Source organism: Bufo bufo, chromosome 3, assembly GCF_905171765.1.
Source record: "Bufo bufo chromosome 3, aBufBuf1.1, whole genome shotgun sequence".
NCBI lineage: Eukaryota > Metazoa > Chordata > Amphibia > Anura > Bufonidae > Bufo > Bufo bufo.
Genome location: NC_053391.1, coordinates 44,798,231 through 44,815,029, shown reverse-complemented (window position 1 = coordinate 44,815,029; position 16,799 = coordinate 44,798,231). Strand labels below are relative to the sequence as shown.

Here is a 16,799-nt window from a genome sequence, read left to right as displayed (position 1 = left end):
ACAAGTGCTAAGCATCTCTGGGAACTCCTTCAAGACTGTTGGAAGACCATTTCAGGGGACTACCTCTTGAAGCTCATCAAGAGAATGCCAAGAGTGTGCAAAGCAGTAATCAAAGCAAAAGGTGGCTACTTTGAAGAACCTAGAATATGACATATTTTCAGTTGTTTCACACTTGTTTGTTATGTATATAATTCCACATGTGTTAATTCATAGTTTTGATGCCTTCAGTGTGAATCTACAATTTTCATAGTCATGAAAATAAAGAAAACTCTTTGAATGAGAAGGTGTGTACAAACTTTTGGTCTGTACTGTATATATATATATACACACTACAGAGGACAGTCTGTGTATATATATATATATATATATATATATATATATACTACAGAGGATGGTATACTGTGTATATATAGACTACAGAGTACAATATACTGTATATATACTACAGAGGACAGTATACTGTATATATATACTACAGAGGACAGTATACTGTATATATATATACTACAGAGCACAGTATACTGTATATATATATACTACAGAGGACAGTATACTGCTACAGAGGGATCTGGATAGATTGGAGGCTTGGGCAGAGAAGTGGCAGATGAGGTTTAACACTGACAAATGTAAGGTTATGCAATGGGAAGGAATAATGCAAGTCACCCGTACATACTAAATGGTAAAACACTGGGTAACGCTGACATGGAAAAGGACCTATGAATTTTAATAAAAAGCAAACTAAGCTGCAAAAACCAGTGTCAGGCAGCTGCTGCCAAAGCCAATAAGATAATGGGTTGCATCAAAAGGGGCATAGATGCCCGTGATGAGAACATATTCCTACCACTTTACAAATCACTGGTCAGACCACACATGGAGTACTGTGTACAGTTCTGGGCTCCTGTAAACAAGGCAGACATAGCAGAGATGGAGAGGGTTCAGAGGAGGGCAACTAAAGTAATAACTGGAATGGGGCAACTACAGTACCCTGAAAGATTATCAAAATTAGGGTTATTCACTTTACAAAAAAGACGACTGAGGGGAGATCTAATTACTATGTATAACTGTATCAGGGGTCAGTACAGAGATCACTCCCATCATCTATTTATCCCCAGGACTGTGACTGTGACGAGGGGACATCCTCTGCGTCTGGAGGAAAGAAGGTTTGTACACAAACATAGAAGAGGATTCTTTACGGTAAGAGCAGTGAGACTATGGAACTCTCTGCCTGAGGAGGTGGTGATGGTGAGTACAATAAAGGAATTCAAGAGGGGCCTGGATGTGTTTCTAGAGTGTAATAATATTACAGGCTATAGCTACTAGAGAGGGGTCGTTGATCCAGGGAGATATTCTGATTGCCTGATTGGAGTCGGGAAGGAATTTTTTTCCCGTAAAGTGAGAAAATTGGCTTCTACCTCACAGGGTTTTTTTTTGCCTTCCTCTGGATCAACTTGCTGGATGACAGGCCGAACTGGATGGACAAATGTATTTTTTCAGCCTTATGTACTATGTTACTATGTTACTAATCTATCTGAGGAGTCCAATAATCTGGGAGACCCTCTCAGATACTGTATGAGAAGACTTCTGTAATATATTATATATAATCTGCTAAACCCTTCCAGATATTCAATGAACACTGTAGGGTCTATTTCATATAATCTATCTGAGGAACCCCTGTAGATAATGATTTTGAGAATCTTATCCTCTGTCTGAGGGTCTATTCAAAAGAGTCCATCTTTTCAACTGGGTTTGGATATACCCTTTACATACCTACATAAATTCCCACCATCCACTTTTTGAAGTTTATTATTCCAGGTGATTTTTATATGCATGTTCCCCTTAAATACAACAAAAGTACCACGACCGTAAGCAGTGAAGGAACAGAGCCTCGGCTCATGCATATTGTACGGTATTCATTATAAGGAAGCCTTTGTGACAAATAGAGATAGCGGATAGCAGATTTTTATCCGCCACGGGATGTGTGGTCTGCTTCTTGTTCACTGAGGTAGAGGCAGATAAATGCGGTACCTGCGGAGTCATTAAGACTGAAGGAAATGCGCACGGGTTTATCAGCGGGGATTCTTGCCGTGGTGATCATGTGGGCACAATGACTTCAACCGCCTTATCTGAAATAATACTGAAACGAGAAGAATAACACATAAACAGTCGGTAATGCAGCAAAGAAAAAATTCTAGCACTTTGAATTGGAAATTTAGAATTACATTGGGGGAAAAAAGCATAAAAGACCATTCAAATGAAAATCTTTTTAACAAGAGGCAAAATAATCTTGTGCCGACCTTAAAAGAAATAAAACTTTGAGCCAGATACATTGGGTTTTATCAAGTGGGGGAGGCAGCTATGTGACACGCACACACATAACTAATGTCACCATACAGTACTAATGTCACACTGTACACATAACTAATGTCACCATACAGTACTAATGTCACACTGTACACATAACTAATGTCACCATACAGTACTCGTAATGTCACACTGTACACATAACTAATGTCACCATACAGTACTCGTAATGTCACACTGTACACATAACCAATGTCACCATACAGTACTCATAATGCCACACTGTACACATAACTAATGTCACCATACAGTACTAATGTCACACTGTACACATAACTAATGTCACCATACAGTACTCGTAATGTCACACTGTACACATAACTAATGTCACCATACAGTACTCGTAATGTCACACTGTACACATAACCAATGTCACCATACAGTACTCATAATGCCACACTGTACACATAACTAATGTCACCATACAGTACTAATGTCACACTGTACACATAACTAATGTCACCATACAGTACTCATAATGTCACACTGTACACATAACTAATGTCACCATACAGTACTCATAATGTCACACTGTACACATAACCAATGTCACCATACAGTACTCGTAATGTCACACTGTACACATAACTAATGTCACCATACAGTACTCATAATGTCACACTGTACACATAACTAATGTCACCATACAGTACTCATAATGTCACACTGTACACATAACTAATGTCACCATACAGTACTCGTAATGTCACACTGTACACATAACTAATGTCACCATACAGTACTAATAATGTCACACTGTACACATAACTAATGTCACCATACAGTACTCGTAATGCCACACTGTACACATAACTAATGTCACCATACAGTACTCGTAATGTCACACTGTACACATAACTAATGTCACCATACAGTACTCATGTCACACTGTACACATAACTAATGTCACCATACAGTACTCATAATGTCACACTGTACACATAACTAATGTCACCATACAGTACTAATAATGTCACACTGTACACATAACTAATGTCACCATACAGTACTCGTAATGTCACACTGTACACATAACTAATGTCACCATACAGTACTCGTAATGTCACACTGTACACATAACTAATGTCACCATACAGTACTCATGTCACACTGTACACATAACTAATGTCACCATACAGTACTCATAATGTCACACTGTACACATAACTAATGTCACCATACAGTACTCGTAATGTCACACTGTACACATAACTAATGTCACCATACAGTACTAATAATGTCACACTGTACACATAACTAATGTCACCATACAGTACTCGTAATGTCACACTGTACACATAACTAATGTCACCATACAGTACTCGTAATGTCACACTGCACACATAACTAATGTCACCATACAGTACTCATGTCACACTGTACACATAACTAATGTCACCATACAGTACTCGTAATGTCACACTGTACACATAACTAATGTCACCATACAGTACTCATAATGTCACACTGTACACATAACTAATGTCACCATACAGTACTCATAATGTCACACTGTACACATAACTAATGTCACCATACAGTACTCGTAATGTCACACTGTACACATAACTAATGTCACCATACAGTACTCGTAATGTCACACTGTACACATAACTAATGTCACCATACAGTACTCATGTCACACTGTACACATAACTAATGTCACCATACAGTACTCATAATGTCACACTGTACACATAACTAATGTCACCATACAGTACTAATAATGTCACACTGTACACATAACTAATGTCACCATACAGTACTCGTAATGTCACACTGTACACATAACTAATGTCACCATACAGTACTCGTAATGTCACACTGTACACATAACTAATGTCACCATACAGTACTCGTAATGTCACACTGTACACATAACTAATGTCACCATACAGTACTCATGTCACACTGTACACATAACTAATGTCACCATACAGTACTCATAATGTCACACTGTACACATAACTAATGTCACCATACAGTACTAATAATGTCACACTGTACACATAACTAATGTCACCATACAGTACTCGTAATGTCACACTGTACACATAACTAATGTCACCATACAGTACTCGTAATGTCACACTGTACACATAACTAATGTCACCCTACAGTACTCATAATGTCACACTGTACACATAACTAATGTCACCATACAGTACTCGTAATGTCACACTGTACACATAACCAATGTCACCATACAGTACTCATAATGTCACACTGTACACATAACTAATGTCACCATACAGTACTCGTAATGTCACACTGTACACATAACTAATGTCACCATACAGTACTCATAGTGTCACACTGTACACATAACTAATGTCACCATACAGTACTCGTAATGTCACTCTGTACACATAACTAATGTCACCATACAGTACTCGTAATGTCACACTGTACACATAACTAATGTCACCATACAGTACTCATAATGTCACACTGTACACATAACTAATGTCACCATACAGTACTCATAATGTCACACTGTACACATAACTAATGTCACCATACAGTACTCGTAATGTCACACTGTACACATAACTAATGTCACCATACAGTACTCGTAATGTCACACTGTACACATAACTAATGTCACCATACAGTACTCATGTCACACTGTACACATAACTAATGTCACCATACAGTACTCATAATGTCACACTGTACACATAACTAATGTCACCATACAGTACTAATAATGTCACACTGTACACATAACTAATGTCACCATACAGTACTCGTAATGTCACACTGTACACATAACTAATGTCACCATACAGTACTCGTAATGTCACACTGTACACATAACTAATGTCACCATACAGTACTCGTAATGTCACACTGTACACATAACTAATGTCACCATACAGTACTCGTAATGTCACACTGTACACATAACCAATGTCACCATACAGTACTCGTAATGTCACACTGTACACATAACTAATGTCACCATACAGTACTCATAGTGTCACACTGTACACATAACTAATGTCACCATACAGTACTCGTAATGTCACTCTGTACACATAACTAATGTCACCATACAGTACTCGTAATGTCACACTGTACACATAACTAATGTCACCATACAGTACTCATAATGTCACACTGTACACATAACTAATGTCACCATACAGTACTCATAATGCCACACTGTACACATAACTAATGTCACCATACAGTACTCATAATGTCACACTGTACACATAACTAATGTCACCATACAGTACTCATAATGCCACACTGTACACATAACTAATGTCACCATACAGTACTCATAATGTCACACTGTACACATAACCAATGTCACCATACAGTACTCGTAATGCCACACTGTACACATAACCAATGTCACCATACAGTACTAATAATGTCACACTGTACACATAACTAATGTCACCATACAGTACTCGTAATGTCACACTGTACACATAACTAATGTCACCATACAGTACTCATAATGCCACACTGTACACATAACTAATGTCACCATACAGTACTCATAATGTCACACTGTACACATAACTAATGTCACCATACAGTACTCGTAATGTCACACTGTACACATAACTAATGTCACCATACAGTACTCGTAATGTCACACTGTACACATAACCAATGTCACCATACAGTACTCATAATGTCACACTGTACACATAACCAATGTCACCATACAGTACTCATAATGTCACACTGTACACATAACTAATGTCACCATACAGTACTCGTAATGTCACACTGTACACATAACTAATGTCACCATACAGTACTCATAATGTCACACTGTACACATAACTAATGTCACCATACAGTACTTATAATGCCACACTGTACACATAACTAATGTCACCCTACAGTACTCATAATGTCACACTGTACACATAACTAATGTCACCATACAGTACTCACAATGTCACACTGTACACATAACTAATGTCACCATACAGTACTCATAATGTCACTCTGTACACATAACCAATGTCACCATACAGTACTCATAATGTCACACTGTACACATAACTAATGTCACCATACAGTACTCATAATGTCACACTGTACACATAACTAATGTCACCATACAGTACTCATAATGTCACACTGTACACATAACTAATGTCACCATACAGTACTCGTAATGTCACACTGTACACATAACCAATGTCACCATACAGTACTCGTAATGTCACACTGTACACATAACTAATGTCACCATACAGTACTCATAGTGTCACACTGTACACATAACTAATGTCACCATACAGTACTCATAATGTCACACTGTACATATAACTAATGTCACCATACAGTACTCGTAATGTCACATTGTACACATAACTAATGTCACCATACAGTACTCATAATGTCACACTGTACACATAACTAATGTCACCATACAGTACTCATAATGTCACACTGTACACATAACCAATGTCACCATACAGAACTCATAATGTCACACTGTACACATAACTAATGTCACCATACAGTACTCGTAATGTCACACTGTACACATAACTAATGTCACCATACAGTACTCATAATGTCACACTGTACACATAACTAATGTCACCATACAGTACTCATAATGTCACTCTGTACACATAACCAATGTCACCATACAGTACTCATAATGTCACACTGTACACATAACTAATGTCACCATACAGTACTCATAATGTCACACTGTACACATAACTAATGTCACCATACAGTACTCATAATGTCACACTGTACACATAACTAATGTCACCATACAGTACTCGTAATGTCACACTGTACACATAACCAATGTCACCATACAGTACTCGTAATGTCACACTGTACACATAACTAATGTCACCATACAGTACTCATAGTGTCACACTGTACACATAACTAATGTCACCATACAGTACTCATAATGTCACACAGTACATATAACTAATGTCACCATACAGTACTCGTAATGTCACTCTGTACACATAACTAATGTCACCATACAGTACTCGTAATGTCACACTGTACACATAACTAATGTCACCATACAGTACTCATAATGTCACACTGTACACATAACTAATGTCACCATACAGTACTCGTAATGCCACACTGTACACATAACTAATGTCACCATACAGTACTCGTAATGTCACACTGTACACATAACTAATGTCACCATACAGTACTCGTAATGTCACACTGTACACATAACTAATGTCACCATACAGTACTCATAATGTCACACTGTACACATAACTAATGTCACCATACAGTACTCGTAATGTCACACTGTACACATAACTAATGTCACCATACAGTACTCATAATGTCACACTGTACACATAACTAATGTCACCATACAGTACTCGTAATGTCACTCTGTACACATAACTAATGTCACCATACAGTACTCGTAATGTCACACTGTACACATAACTAATGTCACCATACAGTACTCGTAATGTCACACTGTACACATAACTAATGTCACCATACAGTACTCGTAATGTCACACTGTACACATAACTAATGTCACCATACAGTACTCATGTCACACTGTACACATAACTAATGTCACCATACAGTACTCGTAATGTCACACTGTACACATAACTAATGTCACCATACAGTACTAATAATGTCACACTGTACACATAACTAATGTCACCATACAGTACTCATAATGTCACACTGTACACATAACTAATGTCACCATACAGTACTCATAATGTCACACTGTACACATAACCAATGTCACCATACAGTACTCGTAATGTCACACTGTACACATAACTAATGTCACCATACAGTACTCATAATGTCACTCTGTACACATAACCAATGTCACCATACAGTACTCATAATGTCACACTGTACACATAACTAATGTCACCATACAGTACTCATAATGTCACACTGTACACATAACTAATGTCACCATACAGTACTCATAATGTCACACTGTACACATAACTATTGTCACCATACAGTACTCATAATGTCACACTGTACACATAACCAATGTCACCATACAGTACTCGTAATGTCACACTGTACACATAACTAATGTCACCATACAGTACTCGTAATGTCACACTGTACACATAACCAATGTCACCATACAGTACTCATAATGCCACACTGTACACATAACTAATGTCACCATACAGTACTCATAATGTCACACTGTACACATAACTAATGTCACCATACAGTACTCATAATGTCACACTGTACACATAACTAATGTCACCCTACAGTACTCATAATGTCACACTGTACACATAACCAATGTCACCATACAGTACTCGTAATGTCACACTGTACACATAACTAATGTCACCATACAGTACTCGTAATGTCACACTGTACACATAACCAATGTCACCATACAGTACTCATAATGTCACACTGTACACATAACCAATGTCACCATACAGTACTCATAATGTCACACTGTACACATAACTAATGTCACCATACAGTACTCGTAATGTCACACTGTACACATAACCAATGTCACCATACAGTACTCATAATGTCACACTGTACACATAACTAATGTCACCCTACAGTACTCATAATGTCACACTGTACACATAACTAATGTCACCATACAGTACTCATAATGTCACACTGTACACATAACTAATGTCACCATACAGTACTCGTAATGTCACACTGTACACATAACCAATGTCACCATACAGTACTCGTAATGTCACACTGTACACATAACTAATGTCACCATACAGTACTCATAATGCCACACTGTACACATAACTAATGTCACCATACAGTACTCATAATGTCACACTGTACACATAACTAATGTCACCATACAGTACTCGTAATGTCACACTGTACACATAACCAATGTCACCATACAGTACTCGTAATGTCACACTGTACACATAACTAATGTCACCATACAGTACTCATAATGTCACTCTGTACACATAACTAATGTCACCATACAGTACTCATAATGTCACACTGTACACATAACTAATGTCACCATACAGTACTCGTAATGTCACACTGTACACATAACTAATGTCACCATACAGTACTCGTAATGTCACACTGTACACATAACCAATGTCACCATACAGTACTCATAATGCCACACTGTACACATAACTAATGTCACCATACAGTACTCATAATGTCACACTGTACACATAACTAATGTCACCATACAGTACTCATAATGTCACACTGTACACATAACTAATGTCATCCTACAGTACTCATAATGTCACACTGTACACATAACCAATGTCACCATACAGTACTCGTAATGTCACACTGTACACATAACTAATGTCACCATACAGTACTCGTAATGTCACACTGTACACATAACCAATGTCACCATACAGTACTCATAATGTCACACTGTACACATAACCAATGTCACCATACAGTACTCATAATGTCACACTGTACACATAACTAATGTCACCATACAGTACTCGTAATGTCACACTGTACACATAACCAATGTCACCATACAGTACTCGTAATGTCACACTGTACACATAACTAATGTCACCATACAGTACTCGTAATGTCACACTGTACACATAACCAATGTCACCATACAGTACTCATAATGTCACACTGTACACATAACTAATGTCACCCTACAGTACTCATAATGTCACACTGTACACATAACTAATGTCACCATACAGTACTCATAATGTCACACTGTACATATAACTAATGTCACCATACAGTACTCGTAATGTCACTCTGTACACATAACTAATGTCACCATACAGTACTCATAATGCCACACTGTACACATAACTAATGTCACCATACAGTACTCATAATGTCACACTGTACACATAACTAATGTCACCATACAGTACTCGTAATGTCACACTGTACACATAACCAATGTCACCATACAGTACTCGTAATGTCACACTGTACACATAACTAATGTCACCATACAGTACTCATAATGTCACTCTGTACACATAACTAATGTCACCATACAGTACTCATAATGTCACACTGTACACATAACTAATGTCACCATACAGTACTCATAATGTCACACTGTACACATAACTAATGTCACCATACAGTACTCATAATGTCACACTGTACATATAACTAATGTCACCATACAGTACTCGTAATGTCACACTGTACACATAACTAATGTCACCATACAGTACTCATAATGCCACACTGTACACATAACTAATGTCACCATACAGTACTCGTAATGTCACTCTGTACACATAACTAATGTCACCATACAGTACTCGTAATGTCACACTGTACACATAACTAATGTCACCATACAGTACTCATAATGTCACACTGTACACATAACTAATGTCACCATACAGTACTCATAATGTCACACTGTACACATAACCAATGTCACCATACAGTACTCGTAATGTCACACTGTACACATAACTAATGTCACCATACAGTACTCATAATGTCACTCTGTACACATAACCAATGTCACCATACAGTACTCATAATGTCACACTGTACACATAACTAATGTCACCATACAGTACTCATAATGTCACACTGTACACATAACCAATGTCACCATACAGTACTCATAATGCCACACTGTACACATAACTAATGTCACCATACAGTACTCATAATGTCACACTGTACACATAACTATTGTCACCATACAGTACTCATAATGTCACACTGTACACATAACTAATGTCACCATACAGTACTCGTAATGTCACACTGTACACATAACCAATGTCACCATACAGTACTCATAATGTCACACTGTACACATAACTAATGTCACCCTACAGTACTCTTAATGTCACACTGTACACATAACTAATGTCACCATACAGTACTCATAATGTCACACTGTACACATAACTAATGTCACCATACAGTACTCGTAATGTCACACTGTACACATAACCAATGTCACCATACAGTACTCGTAATGTCACACTGTACACATAACTAATGTCACCATACAGTACTCATAATGCCACACTGTACACATAACTAATGTCACCATACAGTACTCATAATGTCACACTGTACACATAACCAATGTCACCATACAGTACTCGTAATGTCACACTGTACACATAACTAATGTCACCATACAGTACTCATAATGTCACTCTGTACACATAACTAATGTCACCATACAGTACTCATAATGTCACACTGTACACATAACTAATGTCACCATACAGTACTCGTAATGTCACACTGTACACATAACTAATGTCACCATACAGTACTCGTAATGTCACACTGTACACATAACCAATGTCACCATACAGTACTCATAATGCCACACTGTACACATAACTAATGTCACCATACAGTACTCATAATGTCACACTGTACACATAACTAATGTCACCATACAGTACTCATAATGTCACACTGTACACATAACTAATGTCACCCTACAGTACTCATAATGTCACACTGTACACATAACCAATGTCACCATACAGTACTCGTAATGTCACACTGTACACATAACTAATGTCACCATACAGTACTCGTAATGTCACACTGTACACATAACCAATGTCACCATACAGTACTCATAATGTCACACTGTACACATAACTAATGTCACCCTACAGTACTCATAATGTCACACTGTACACATAACTAATGTCACCATACAGTACTCATAATGTCACACTGTACACATAACTAATGTCACCATACAGTACTCGTAATGTCACACTGTACACATAACCAATGTCACCATACAGTACTCGTAATGTCACACTGTACACATAACTAATGTCACCATACAGTACTCATAATGTCACTCTGTACACATAACTAATGTCACCATACAGTACTCATAATGTCACACTGTACACATAACTAATGTCACCATACAGTACTCATAATGTCACACTGTACACATAACTAATGTCACCATACAGTACTCATAATGTCACACTGTACATATAACTAATGTCACCATACAGTACTCGTAATGTCACACTGTACACATAACTAATGTCACCATACAGTACTCATAATGCCACACTGTACACATAACTAATGTCACCATACAGTACTCGTAATGTCACTCTGTACACATAACTAATGTCACCATACAGTACTCGTAATGTCACACTGTACACATAACTAATGTCACCATACAGTACTCATAATGTCACACTGTACACATAACTAATGTCACCATACAGAACTCATAATGTCACACTGTACACATAACTAATGTCACCATACAGTACTCGTAATGCCACACTGTACACATAACTAATGTCACCATACAGTACTCGTAATGTCACACTGTACACATAACTAATGTCACCATACAGTACTCATAATGTCACACTGTACACATAACCAATGTCACCATACAGTACTCATAATGTCACACTGTACACATAACTAATGTCACCATACAGTACTCGTAATGTCACTCTGTACACATAACTAATGTCACCATACAGTACTCGTAATGTCACACTGTACACATAACTAATGTCACCATACAGTACTCATAATGTCACACTGTACACATAACTAATGTCACCATACAGTACTCATAATGTCACACTGTACACATAACTAATGTCACCATACAGTACTCGTAATGCCACACTGTACACATAACTAATGTCACCATACAGTACTCGTAATGTCACACTGTACACATAACTAATGTCACCATACAGTACTCATAATGTCACACTGTACACATAACCAATGTCACCATACAGTACTCATAATGTCACACTGTACACATAACTAATGTCACCATACAGTACTCGTAATGTCACTCTGTACACATAACTAATGTCACCATACAGTACTCGTAATGTCACTCTGTACACATAACTAATGTCACCATACAGTACTCATAATGTCACACTGTACACATAACTAATGTCACCATACAGTACTCGTAATGTCACTCTGTACACATAACTAATGTCACCATACAGTACTCGTAATGTCACACTGTACACATAACTAATGTCACCATACAGTACTCGTAATGTCACACTGTACACATAACTAATGTCACCATACAGTACTCGTAATGTCACACTGTACACATAACTAATGTCACCATACAGTACTCATGTCACACTGTACACATAACTAATGTCACCATACAGTACTCGTAATGTCACACTGTACACATAACTAATGTCACCATACAGTACTAATAATGTCACACTGTACACATAACTAATGTCACCATACAGTACTCATAATGTCACACTGTACACATAACTAATGTCACCATACAGTACTCATAATGTCACACTGTACACATAACTAATGTCACCATACAGTACTCATAATGTCACACTGTACACATAACCAATGTCACCATACAGTACTCGTAATGTCACACTGTACACATAACTAATGTCACCATACAGTACTCATAATGTCACACTGTACACATAACTAATGTCACCATACAGTACTCGTAATGTCACACTGTACACATAACTAATGTCACCATACAGTACTCATAATGTCACTCTGTACACATAACCAATGTCACCATACAGTACTCATAATGTCACACTGTACACATAACTAATGTCACCATACAGTACTCATAATGTCACACTGTACACATAACCAATGTCACCATACAGTACTCATAATGCCACACTGTACACATAACTAATGTCACCATACAGTACTCATAATGTCACACTGTACACATAACTATTGTCACCATACAGTACTCATAATGTCACACTGTACACATAACCAATGTCACCATACAGTACTCGTAATGTCACACTGTACACATAACTAATGTCACCATACAGTACTCGTAATGTCACACTGTACACATAACCAATGTCACCATACAGTACTCATAATGCCACACTGTACACATAACTAATGTCACCATACAGTACTCATAATGTCACACTGTACACATAACTAATGTCACCATACAGTACTCATAATGTCACACTGTACACATAACTAATGTCACCCTACAGTACTCATAATGTCACACTGTACACATAACCAATGTCACCATACAGTACTCGTAATGTCACACTGTACACATAACTAATGTCACCATACAGTACTCGTAATGTCACACTGTACACATAACCAATGTCACCATACAGTACTCATAATGTCACACTGTACACATAACCAATGTCACCATACAGTACTCATAATGTCACACTGTACACATAACTAATGTCACCATACAGTACTCGTAATGTCACACTGTACACATAACCAATGTCACCATACAGTACTCATAATGTCACACTGTACACATAACTAATGTCACCCTACAGTACTCATAATGTCACACTGTACACATAACTAATGTCACCATACAGTACTCATAATGTCACACTGTACACATAACTAATGTCACCATACAGTACTCGTAATGTCACACTGTACACATAACCAATGTCACCATACAGTACTCGTAATGTCACACTGTACACATAACTAATGTCACCATACAGTACTCATAATGCCACACTGTACACATAACTAATGTCACCATACAGTACTCATAATGTCACACTGTACACATAACTAATGTCACCATACAGTACTCGTAATGTCACACTGTACACATAACCAATGTCACCATACAGTACTCGTAATGTCACACTGTACACATAACTAATGTCACCATACAGTACTCATAATGTCACACTGTACACATAACTAATGTCACCATACAGTACTCATAATGTCACACTGTACACATAACTAATGTCACCATACAGTACTCGTAATGTCACACTGTACACATAACTAATGTCACCATACAGTACTCGTAATGTCACACTGTACACATAACCAATGTCACCATACAGTACTCATAATGCCACACTGTACACATAACTAATGTCACCATACAGTACTCATAATGTCACACTGTACACATAACTAATGTCACCATACAGTACTCATAATGTCACACTGTACACATAACTAATGTCACCCTACAGTACTCATAATGTCACACTGTACACATAACCAATGTCACCATACAGTACTCGTAATGTCACACTGTACACATAACTAATGTCACCATACAGTACTCGTAATGTCACACTGTACACATAACCAATGTCACCATACAGTACTCATAATGTCACACTGTACACATAACCAATGTCACCATACAGTACTCATAATGTCACACTGTACACATAACTAATGTCACCATACAGTACTCGTAATGTCACACTGTACACATAACCAATGTCACCATACAGTACTCGTAATGTCACACTGTACACATAACTAATGTCACCATACAGTACTCGTAATGTCACACTGTACACATAACCAATGTCACCATACAGTACTCATAATGTCACACTGTACACATAACTAATGTCACCCTACAGTACTCATAATGTCACACTGTACACATAACTAATGTCACCATACAGTACTCATAATGTCACACTGTACACATAACTAATGTCACCATACAGTACTCGTAATGTCACACTGTACACATAACCAATGTCACCATACAGTACTCGTAATGTCACACTGTACACATAACTAATGTCACCATACAGTACTCATAATGTCACTCTGTACACATAACTAATGTCACCATACAGTACTCATAATGTCACACTGTACACATAACTAATGTCACCATACAGTACTCATAATGTCACACTGTACACATAACTAATGTCACCATACAGTACTCATAATGTCACACTGTACATATAACTAATGTCACCATACAGTACTCGTAATGTCACACTGTACACATAACTAATGTCACCATACAGTACTCATAATGCCACTCTGTACACATAACTAATGTCACCATACAGTACTCGTAATGTCACACTGTACACATAACTAATGTCACCATACAGTACTCATAATGTCACACTGTACACATAACTAATGTCACCATACAGTACTCATAATGTCACACTGTACACATAACCAATGTCACCATACAGTACTCGTAATGTCACACTGTACACATAACTAATGTCACCATACAGTACTCATAATGTCACTCTGTACACATAACCAATGTCACCATACAGTACTCATAATGTCACACTGTACACATAACTAATGTCACCATACAGTACTCATAATGTCACACTGTACACATAACCAATGTCACCATACAGTACTCATAATGCCACACTGTACACATAACTAATGTCACCATACAGTACTCATAATGTCACACTGTACACATAACTATTGTCACCATACAGTACTCATAATGTCACACTGTACACATAACCAATGTCACCATACAGTACTCGTAATGTCACACTGTACACATAACTAATGTCACCATACAGTACTCGTAATGTCACACTGTACACATAACCAATGTCACCATACAGTACTCATAATGCCACACTGTACACATAACTAATGTCACCATA

At 37.4% G+C, this 16,799-nt stretch overlaps 1 protein-coding gene across 1 annotated transcript in view; it reads right to left on the bottom strand.

Moving 5' to 3' along the window:
- MAP3K7CL (MAP3K7 C-terminal like) overlaps nt 1-16,799 on the bottom strand; it is a 51,851-nt gene that overhangs the window by 21,096 nt on the left and 13,956 nt on the right. Inside the window, exon 2 of the mRNA XM_040421763.1 lies at nt 2,026-2,134. Coding sequence (XP_040277697.1) covers nt 2,026-2,095 — 70 coding nt within the window. The 5' untranslated portion in view covers nt 2,096-2,134. The remainder of the gene's footprint in view (nt 1-2,025; nt 2,135-16,799) is intronic.